The sequence below is a fragment of the Pteropus alecto genome, unplaced genomic scaffold, assembly GCF_000325575.1.
Source record: "Pteropus alecto unplaced genomic scaffold, ASM32557v1 scaffold359, whole genome shotgun sequence".
Taxonomy (NCBI): domain Eukaryota; kingdom Metazoa; phylum Chordata; class Mammalia; order Chiroptera; family Pteropodidae; genus Pteropus; species Pteropus alecto.
This window is the reverse complement of record NW_006443119.1, coordinates 177,511-188,351: the sequence shown is the minus strand read 5'-3', so window position 1 is coordinate 188,351 and position 10,841 is coordinate 177,511. Positions and strand designations below refer to the sequence as shown.

The 10,841-nt window shown below is 48.3% G+C and overlaps 1 protein-coding gene across 2 annotated transcripts in view; it reads right to left on the bottom strand.

The window, feature by feature from the left end:
• Positions 1-228: 228 nt before the first annotated feature.
• PIGR (polymeric immunoglobulin receptor) overlaps positions 229-10,841 on the bottom strand; it is a 17,531-nt gene continuing 6,918 nt past the window's right edge. For both annotated transcript variants that reach the window (XM_015597834.2, XM_025040471.1), the window contains exons 2-11: positions 10,069-10,164; positions 9,040-9,384; positions 7,007-7,660; positions 5,407-5,748; positions 4,521-4,844; positions 3,358-3,634; positions 2,868-2,989; positions 2,113-2,244; positions 1,934-1,992; positions 229-871 (exon numbers count right to left, since the gene is read on the bottom strand). In XM_015597834.2, coding sequence (XP_015453320.1) covers positions 776-871; positions 1,934-1,992; positions 2,113-2,244; positions 2,868-2,989; positions 3,358-3,634; positions 4,521-4,844; positions 5,407-5,748; positions 7,007-7,660; positions 9,040-9,384; positions 10,069-10,108 — 2,391 coding nt within the window. In that variant the 5' untranslated portion in view covers positions 10,109-10,164 and the 3' untranslated portion in view covers positions 229-775. The remainder of the gene's footprint in view (positions 872-1,933; positions 1,993-2,112; positions 2,245-2,867; positions 2,990-3,357; positions 3,635-4,520; positions 4,845-5,406; positions 5,749-7,006; positions 7,661-9,039; positions 9,385-10,068; positions 10,165-10,841) is intronic.

Sequence of the window (10,841 nt, the reverse complement as noted above, 5' to 3'; positions counted from 1 at the left end):
CGGTTTATTTCATTATAGTCTTTTATTTATACAGAGCTTTAGGGTCTTGATCATTGGCGTAGACCCCAAACTATTCCTTTATTGAAGATAATCTTGATCCCACTTAGAGGCAGTCTCCTAGCTCCCCCTCAGCCCAGTGTTGGAGATGGAGGAAACTTTGGTTTAGACACATGTCCTGGGTGCCCGAAAGTGGGACCAGAGCAAACTGCTCTGAAAGGGTTGCCCGGGGAACAGCAGTATGAGGGACAAATGTAGTCAGCCTCTTTGGTTGCAATTACAGTCTTTAATTATTAATGAAGTCACAGTTTTGATTTGTTAGCAAGTGCCAGCTTGCAGATGCTGGTTGAGGTACAGAGCTCAGAGGGAAAAAGACCTTAAACCTTAGCTCTTTGGAGACCAGTCCCTCCTCAGCATCCCATAATAAGGGTGTAGAGAAGCCTTGAATGGGCTTCCTTTCTAAAATTATCTCCTCACTCACCCTGGTCTCTCTTCTTTTGGCAAGGCCCCTCTAAAATCTCAATTCTCCTTTCGCACCTTAGGCTTTCTCATTAGAAATAAGCTGCAGGTGGGAACTTACATCACTTCACCCCAAACAGCAGCAATGAGGCCAGGCTTGGATGCCACTGAGGAGGGACCAGAATGCTCTCCAGGAAAAGCCTAGGTGGGGTGTGTGTGCAGGTAGTGGAGCCCCTGAAGGTGAGGACACTGAAGATCAACATGATTCTAAAGGTGATTGTCAAGGGTGGTAGAAGGAGACAGACAGCTGGCTCTCAGCCTAGGCTTCGCTGGGGCCATCCTGGACGTTGGCCGTCATGTCGTTGGCCTGGAGCAGGAAGGCGGTGTAGGCCATGTCAGCTTCCTCCTTGGAGGACTGAGGGAGGACAGGAGAGGGGTCAGAGTTTGGAGCGTTGGCTCAGTGGGTGGGAGTCGGAGGAAGAAGATACATTATGGCTCCTAATTCATAATCTTGGCCCAAGCAATCTGGGCCCATGTTAACCCCCTGTTCTTATTCCAGCCCTGTGCTCACTACTCACCAAGAGGTACTAATTTTGATAAATGGAAAGTTGCAGCTTCTAAAAATATCTTCCTCTGTTTCACTACCTCCTTCTGACACATGGAGTGGAACCTCCTCTGTTGCCTGGGCCTGCCCCCGGAAGCTCTGCCCACACAGTTCACAAGGGCAAGGGGGTCTAGGTTGGCATCAGCCACAGTGGTTTATGTTTTTCTTTCTCTACCAGCCCAGAGACACAACACAAGCCTAGAGGGGAAGACTGTCTCCAGAACTACCTTGTTCCCCTAATTGTTCCAAAAGCTGGGGTCTCTGCTTCTTTGAGGAAGAGTAGATATATCATTTACTATATTATCACAAAAGTTATTACTTTGGGATCGGGGAGACATAAGGGGAGGATAATATGTGATCCGATGTCAGGAGTCACTTCTGGTAGGATTTCAAGAAACGTAGCACTTGGTTGGGGTAAGGAGAGCCTTCTAGTGGCTATCGAATTGCCCAACACCAGAAAATGTCACCCAGGCCCAGGCAGAAGGCTAGTCCCAAGCAAATTCTCAAGGAAAGATGGGTGACCTAAAGTCCATGGGCTCCATGGCCCAGGAGGAACACCCACTTAATCACCAGTGTTTGATATTTTGACCTTCCCGCCCTGTGGTCAAATCTATCATGTACTTGCCTTCCTCCTCCCTTCTGCATGTTTATAGCCTATACACGCAGCCCATCTCCTTCCTTACTGGTGTGTTAATACCACACCAGTAAGATACGTCTCGCCCTCAAACATTTCGCCCAGACACTGTTTACACTACCTTCCCTGTTCTGACGTCGGCCCCCACTTTGAGGTAGTTTTTCCTGGTCTCTAACCACAGTCCCTTATGCTGTGTTTCCTTGTAATACGGATGAGACCTTCTCCCTCCTCACCCTTACCCTCTTCGCCTTCTTGGGTTGTTCGGTTTCCACAGTATTCTCGGAGGTGTCCATGAACTCTGTGTGAAGAGAGCAGAGTGGATTAGCCTTCACCAGCCTCATATTCCCACCCCAGATGCAGAGTCAGCTCTAATTCCTGCTCTCCCAGGGTCAGGAATCCCCTTCAGTGAGGGACGTACCATCTTTTCCTCCAAGAGCTGTCTCTTGAGTGATCGAAGAGGCTCCCATGTTGTCATTGGCTCCAAAGTCCCGGGAATTCTCAAAGTCCGACATGCTAATGTCTGTCCTGTAGCTTCTAATTGAAACCCGGTCTGTCCCAGAGAAAGAGGAGTTGGTGTAGGGATGGGGCTGGGGACATATAAGAACAACAGAGGGAGCCCCAAAGGGTGGCTGAAGTAGGGTCAGGATCTCCGGCTGCTCACCTCTGACTGACTCAAAGCAGATTGGAAATGTTCTGCCTCTGCTCCCTAGTCCCTTTCCACAGGAAATCAAGACTCACTAATCTCTGACCTGTTTGTTACTCTGTGAGCTTTCAATGCACAGCATCTCGTTTTGTTCTCGCATCAGCCCCTTGAGGTAGTTATTATGATTCTTGCCTTGAGCCATGAGGAAGCTGAGGCATGAAATGGGGATATGCAAAGTCACACAGCTAATTAGTTCTCAAACTAGGCTGGAAGTGCAGGTCCCTCAGCATCCTGCTCTCCTCTTCCTGGCAGCCCTGCCTCTGGACTTAGACCCTGAGCAATCATGGATGGCCTTCCAGAGAAAGCATTTGGATGGCAGGACTCAATGTAAGTTTGGGGTACCTGTGGGTTTAACTTTCCCCACCCCGCTTTCCTAGAACCCTTACTCGAGCCAATGAAAGAGCAGAAAGTATGGCAGCCCCCACCCGAGGGTTTGGAGGTGGGGGGCAGGGAGCAGCCCGGGGGCTCACCAACGTTCCTCCTGTGCCGGGCTCTAACCACTCCCACCGCCAAGGCCCCCAGTGCCAGCACCAGGGCCAGGGGCACCAGGGTGGAGACCAGCACCGTGGAGCTCCCACCTTGTCCCGCAGAGCTGGAAGAAAGATTGAGTCAGTTAGTCACTGAAAGGGAAACCTGAGGACCCCACAGTGTGCTGGCAGGTAACTCTGGCTAGTTCTTCCTCCCAGGTGTATCTACTTTCTTCTCTCGATACAGCCTTCTAGCTCCATTCTCCTAAGAAGCCCTTCCAGACATGGCAAAGGCAAGGACTGGGCTTTCTCTGCATCCCAGGCCCGGGAAGTTGAACTGGGTGGTAAACATGGCCCCAGCTGCAGAGAGCACCACTGGTCCCTCCTGAGACAAGCAGTGGCAAGAGCTGCCCCCACTATCAGGAGGCAAACAGCCTCAGGTAGTTAGCCTCCAGGATGTTCTCCAAGTGGGGAGCCTTGAATCCTTCCTTACCTGCCAGGGTCTGCAGGTGCTTTTCTTCCGTGAGCTGAGTCTCCAGTATCTATTTCACTGTCCTCCACAAAAAGCTTGGGATCCTGAACGACTTGGTTTTCAATCTTCCTGACACGTGGCTCTATTACCTTCCCACCAGGAGCAGCATCCACTTGGCTGACATCTTGAGACCTTGGCTCTATCACCTCCTCGCCAGGAGCAACATCCACTTGGCTGACATCTTGAGATCTTGGCTCTATCACCTCCTCGCCAGGAGCGGCATTCACTTGGCTGACATCTTTGGACCGTGGAGAGAGCAGAGTGGGGCTGAATTATGGCTCTTTATGTTTTCACTCCTTGAGGTTAGGGAGCCTGAGGAGTGGGACTTCATTATGACTCATAGGGTCAGAAGGAGATCTTAGGGTAGGGTCCAAGATGACATTAGAAATAGAGTGATAGTCTCCTCTAGTTTGTCCCAGCTGATCTCTGTCCCATTAATACCACAGTCATTTCCATCTACAAGGATCCATATCACAGATCCAGCTGTGCTTAAGGGCTGACGTACCATTTGGAGACAGATTTTTCATAGCTTTGAAACTCTGCTCAGGGCCTCCTGACTGTAGGGCTGGGTGTGGTAGTGCTGCCCCCTGGCGGTAGCTTGGCTCTGGGTCCCTCAGTGAACCAGACCAGCCTGACCCAGACAAAACACCCTCCTCATTAAGGATAAAACATTTCACGTAACATTTAAAAAAGACGCTTAAAATGCAAACTTACTAGAAGAGGTTGCCTTAATTCTTTATCAGACCTTGTATGAAAAGGTATTTGGCCCTCTTTTGAGAGCAGGCTTTGGGGGAGTATACTGTGTATGACAGTGATTTGAAATTTCTGTAGAAAGAGGAAAATCTCTATATACAGAAAGGGCTTAAAATGTCCTGAAAGGGCAACTATGGGGCTTGTCCTGAAGCTGAGGCTGAACATCAAACCTACTGTTTTTTCTTAGTTCGTGTGTTTACTTGGGTTGCCCTTTTTAGAGGGCTAAGTAAGGCCATGTGGGGCTAAATCTCCCCTGCGCCCAGCCTCTTAGAACCAAACCTGGCCCCCTACCCTACCCCGATGGAGAGCTGTTAGGCAGGAGCCTTTCTCTGGGGTCTGCAGGGATGCAGACCTGGCCCTCAGAGACTCACCCTTCACCTTTTCCTTGACCTCCACATAGACAGCCACAGTCTCTCTGATTCGGAGGTTCTCCTTCACCCCGCACCAGTACCAGCCTTCGTCCTCTTGGGTGACGGAGTTCAGGATCAGGGAGATGAGCTGGTTCCCCTGGCTGCAGTTCACGGAGGCCTGGCCTGAGCCCTCGTTGTGGCTGGGCAGGGCCTTGCAACCTTTGCTGCTCCACTTGCACCAGAATTTCTCATAGGAGGCGAATTTGCATGGTAGGTGGCAGGGGAGCTTGAGAGTCTCTCCCACCCCAACAGTGACATTCGTGGATACCTCGAGGTTTGGTTCTCCTGGAGTAGGGAGTGAATAGGCACAGAAGTTGGCATTGGTGATGATGCTACAGGGAAGTGACTGTGGTGGGGACCTTTGTCCACAGCCCATTTCCTCTTTGGACAGCATTGTAAATAATGACATTACACTGAATACATAAGAAAGGTAATTATGCGCCATGTAATAACTATGGATGACCACCATGGATCAATCAGTCTATCGTAGAACAGAGACCCTTGCACACTCGCTTTAGTTTGCTTTCCTTGCTCTTTCTTTCTAGACTCAATACAAAGAGCTGTGTTCTCCTTCAGCTAACACCTTACAGACGTTAAAAGAAGCCGGCATTCTTGATGATGAGAGGTGCTACGTGTGGTGGTCTGAAGAGTATGGAGTGTGTGCAGGGAAGGGTGCTTGTTACAGGTATGAAAAAATGGCCTCTCCACAGGTGGGCTCTCTCCTGAATTCTGTCCGGTCAATATGGAGGTACGTAAAGTAGGAGGAGTGATTGGGGGGTGAGGCCGCTGCCGACTGGAGGAGTGCTGGGGCTGCCTCCCTTCCCTCGCGCCTCAGTTCAGCTCTTACCTTCGACAACCTTGAGCTCCACTGTGGACCACCAGTGCGTATCGCCGTCGGTCAGACACCAGTAGAAGCCAGCATCCTGGGTGGTGAGCTGGTTGAGTATGACAGTGTAGGTGCCATTGCCTGGCTCTTCGTACAGGGCGAGCCGGCCCTCGTAGTCTTCGTAATGTTCCTTCACCAGCCCCTGGCTGCTCACCAGCTGCGGGCAGCCACCATTTTGAGCCCCATTCCAGCGACACCAGTACTTCAGTCCGTTTCTATCTTTAGGGTTGTAGGGGCAGAGTAAGGCTACAGAGCCTCCTACCACACTCTTCACCACAGAGGGACTACGGGGAATCGTTGTCTCTAGAAGCACAGACAGAAATGGGATGGAAAGACAGCAACATGGTCTGAGCAGGCTCTTCCCCATGATCTTAGCCAGGGGAAGATTGAGGTTTAGACTAATCACATCACCCTCCTCAGAAAATTAAAAAAACATGTTCCTAATGTCACAGAGCCTGTAGCTGGAACCACCCGACCAGACCCCGGTGACCTTCACCACTAGTCAGGATGTCTCATTTCTTTCCTCCATCTTCTTCTGAGTAGAGACTGGAAGGAGTTTAAGGAGACACTATCAGCCCTTCTCTGTGGGCTTCTTACAAAATCTCCCTCTAAATAAATTTTTGTCTGTTTATTAGCTTGTCCCACAAAAACAGCCAGATACATCTCCTTCAAATTAAGAAAATATATTTAGAACAGTATGATTTAAAATATAAACTATGTAGCACGGATAAGTTTAATTATTGAGGACCTTGAGGGCTCTCTCAAAGAGGACAGTCCTCCAAGAAGCTCATGCTGAGGTCCAGTGGTAACCCTGGGTGACTGAGGGTGCTGAGGAATGTGGTAGGGACCCCAAGCTGGACAGAGAAATGGCGCTCAGGGAATGTGAGCCCCTGAAAAGTCACAAGGGCAGTGACATTGAACTGTAAATATTGGTTTGTTCCTTATAAGGGTAACTCTATGCAGAGTGCTCCAGGGTGAGAAGCAGCAGAGATTTAAGTTTTTCACCACATTGATGGCTCACCAATGTTGAACTAAGTAAGCCAGAGCGTGCCGAATAACAAATAATCCTAAGAGGTGTTGGAGAGAAAAATTTAGAAGTGGAGGCATTGCCTTCCTGGGAAAACTTGGAGACCAAGATAAGCCACTCCTCCCACTGAATGTGAGGCATGAGATGCCATTGTGCTTAAGGGTCAGGGAGAAGGGACAGATGGCCCCTGCCATGGCACTGGGATTTCATGTTAGGTTCTCACTGTGGTTCTCTGAAACCCAGACAGTCTACAAGTCTTGCCTCAATCAGGAGCATCACTCCCTTCATTTCTATTAACCAGGGATAGCCATCAAGAGGCCTTTGTTGACAGAGAAGAAAAATTAGGAGGTAACATGAGGAAGAGCCTGTGTTTTCTAGCTGTCCTGTACAGATGCCCACAGAGCATCCAGTTCAGGGCTTGTCTGTGAGCAGATATTGTTAACTGACTGGAGAATATTGAATAGACTCACAAGCAGGGAGCTAGGCTCTCATCTGCCAGACTGCCCTACCTCTTCTTTCCCTCTCAAGTCTCACCTTCATTGACGAAGAGTTGCCAAGCCTGGGTGGGCAAGCCTTCCTGAGGTTCGCCATCAGAGTGGGCTCCACACAGGTAGTGCCCTGCGTCTTCTCTCTTTAGGCCAGTGATATGCACCCTGAAGGAGCTTTTGTCCTTGAGAGTGAGCAGGATTCTTCCCTCGAAGGCCTGAGCCCTCTTTCCCAAGGTGTTGATGACCACTTCGCAGCCTTTGCCATTATTCACCCGGCATACAAATTTGGTCAGATTTGCCACCTTGGGGCTCAGGGCACAGTCAAAGGTCACCGAGCCCCTCAGGTCTCCATAAACCAGCTTGGGCTCAGGCTTCAGCACTTGAAGGTCAACATTGCTTTTATCAGCTCTGGAATTGTCCCCAGCCTGGCAGACATACATCCCAGCATCACTGAGCTGCAGTTGGTCGATGACAAAGTTGAACACTAGCTGGCTGGTACCCTGAATAGTGAGGCGGACCCTGTCGCAGTAGCTGGGGCTTACATACCCGCTGGAGTCAATGACTAGGATACAGGTCTCGTCTGTCTTCCTGCACACAGACTTCTTCTCCTGAGAATTCTCAGAGTTGAAAGGGCAGCTAATGGTCACTGTTCTTCCCAGTTCTGCTGTGTAGACTTTAGTGCCATTTAGGAGCCCAAGAGCTGCAGGGTGAGGGGTGGGGAACAAGTTGTCATGTCACTCTCCTGCCACATAGGAGAGCTCGGTGTTCCTAGTGAGAGTCTGGGTGTGCCTGCACCTGGGATGTCCTCTTCCCCAGAGGGACACTATCGGAATATATCTTCCAATTCCTGGCTTTATTGCTCTTTCCTCCTTGAAGCCCTCCCCAAGCTGGCACTAATCTCTCCCTCCTCTGTGCTCTCTTGATACTTACATCTGTATCACTTATACATCCAGTCTTGTGTATAGTTTAATTATGTCTTCCATGGACTGGAAGTCTCTCCAGGGCAAAGACATGCTTTACTCATGTGTGACTCCCCTGCCATGCCTAGCATGGTGCCTATGCACAGTAGGTGCCCAAATTAATTCATGCTGATATGAACAGAATGAATGTAAATATAGGGTGGCAGATTTCAGTGTATTGTGGGAGAGTTTCTAAAACTTACAGTAGTCTAAACATGGAATGTGCTTCTTCGTGAAGTAATTGATTTCTGCCATTTAAAGTGTTTGATCAGAGGCTGCATTGTCTCCACTGTTCCTCTGGACACCCTATATAAAGTCAACTCTCAGCTCTCCTTGGCTTTTAAGAGTTTATGAATCTCCATGGCCACCTGCATGAACTCTTTATTCTGTCTACAGATAATACCAAGCATATCCCAAAGGAGCAAAACATATCTTTGGGAGTCTCTCCAAATTTCTTCCTTTAAGACCATTTTCTCTTTTAATTTCCCTTGATAATCTAAAATGCCCTTGTCGTTGAACCCTTGTCACAAAATCTTTCCTATTTTTTCTATTCTCACTTAGAACAAGCTTGCTCAATAGCCCGTCCCTTCAGGGCCTTGGTCTTCGGGCAAGAACGGATCATTTAGTTTATGCTGAGACTGTTGATAGATTAATAGAACCCAGGTTTAAAAAAAATGCATTTTAAAAGAAGCTTTCTGATGACCTGAGGTCTTGATCTAAAAGTTGCCCTAGTGGCAGCAATTTAAGGGTCCCTCCAAGTTTCTCCCTGCCTCTTCTGCCTCTCTCTGCTGGTAGACCTCCTGTCCCGCCTGTAACAATCAGGGGAGAAGTTGTCTTCCTGCTGCTCTTCCAAGCCCGGGCCTCAGGAAAATCCTAGAATATTATGGCCCTGAAGACCTAGAGAGGTCCACCCACCACCCACAAGTAGGTGCCCTCTGTCTCATTCCCATGTTCTATTATGAAAAGTCCTTGCCTCTGTAGGGAGGAGAACCCATAGCCTTTCTCACCTCATGCCAGGACACTCATGCCTCTCAGGAAATTCTTCCCTAAGCCCTCCCATTGCACCTGAAATGATTCTCTCTCACTCTTCTACAGATGCCCAAGGAGACTGGATCCTCACCTGGGCTGACCTTCAGTCTCACATCAAAGAACAGGTCTTGGTTATTCATGCCCACACCACACCTGTAGCGCCCGGAGTCACTCTGGGTGAGATGGCCAATGTCCACCACAAACATGTTGCTCTCTGGGAAGTTGGTGAGGTTGGCTTTGCCCTCATAATTCTTGGAGACATAGCCTTCCGAGGAAATGAGGGTTGTACAGCGGCCCCTGGCTCCCTGCTGGCACCAGTACTTCCGGGAATGCCGGTTAACAGAGGTGGCTGGGTAATAGCACTTGATGGATGCTGAGGCACTTTCCAATCTGTTCACTTCCTGGGGGCCAAAGATAGGACTCTTCATGGAGACCACTGTGGGGACAGAAGACAGAGGTTTAATAAAGCCATGGGAGGGAGAGCCTGCTGAAAAGATCCTGACAGCTTACCCCAAGAGATGAAATTTTCCTAACACATGTGCCTTCTGTGGATTATTTACATGTACTAAGGCTAGACAATTGCTACTATTGGGTAAAAGTATTGATTAAACATTATTATATTCTAATTGTAGTTCTTTAATGACAACCATTTTAAGGACAATGGAATGCAAACATATGTAGTGATATACCTTGTTTATTAAAAAACATTCCTTTTGTAGGGTGCTACACTTTTGCATTTGCTGTCTGTTATTTCCTTATATTTCAAAAAATGTGTTTTAGATTAGTTTCTTTTTTTCTAGATGACAATATTGAGAGCCAGCAAGGATAAGTCATTTCCCTCCAAACCCCATAGCAACTCATAGAGATGCTTGGTTCAAGATCAAGGTCTTTTTCTTTTTATAATTCCCAGTGAAGAGCAGACCCCTGGACTTGAAATGAAGAATTGCCATTCTTGTTCTAGATCTCCAACCCATTTTCAGACATGGCCTTTCCTCATAGTCTGTGTGATACCTTGAGGAAGTGCACTTTTTGAAAGGGGTATTCTTGGAGATGGGCCTGATCTCAGTGTCCCCAGGAAATTGGATCCTGCAGGGAGTAGACAGGGACCTGGCAGACACACCTGGGAAGACAGCCAGCAGGCAGGTGAGGAAGAACAGCATCACTGCTGATGGCTCCCTTGGGGCTGTGTCACTCACGCCAATTTCTTGCTTGGATGCTGAAAGACAATAGCACAAGAGGATGAAGCTCCTATGTCTTCCAAGACTAGTTGAGCTTAGAATTCCTGTAACACCTGTTTGGTTTTGTATGTCCAATAATGAACATAAATTCTTTTGAAAGAATAAATGGCTCCGCCTTTCCCATTAGAGCTCAAAGTCCTGTCACTCCACAGTGCTTTTTTGTTTCTCAAAAGTTATAAAGTAGATTTTTATCTTCTCAACTTCTTTGCAAGTTCCTTTGGGTTCGGGACACAAGTGCCATTTTTTCTGGGAAGCATGGCCCTGAGCAAGATCCCTTAGATCTCAGGAACATCTCTCTGGATGGTTGGTTACTCCCAACACGTGGCCCCATCTTTCTGTCTCAGCTGCCCTCCCTGCGAGGTGAGAGGGGCTGGCATATTTTACAGTGTGTTCATATGAGTAAACCGAGACCCACAGAGGAAGCCTAGTAAGGATTAAAGTTGCAAATGTAACAATGATGATCTGAACCACCATCAATTGTTCTCTTACCATGTTCCAGGCACTGAGTGAAATAATGTACATGTTCTTTCATTTGAACTTGATATTGCCCCCTATGAGTTGGGTATTTTTATCCACATTTTACATAGGAAGGAGTGAAAGCTTAAAGGTTAAGTGCTTTTCTCAAGGTCACACGAGGATCAAGTGTATGGGTGGG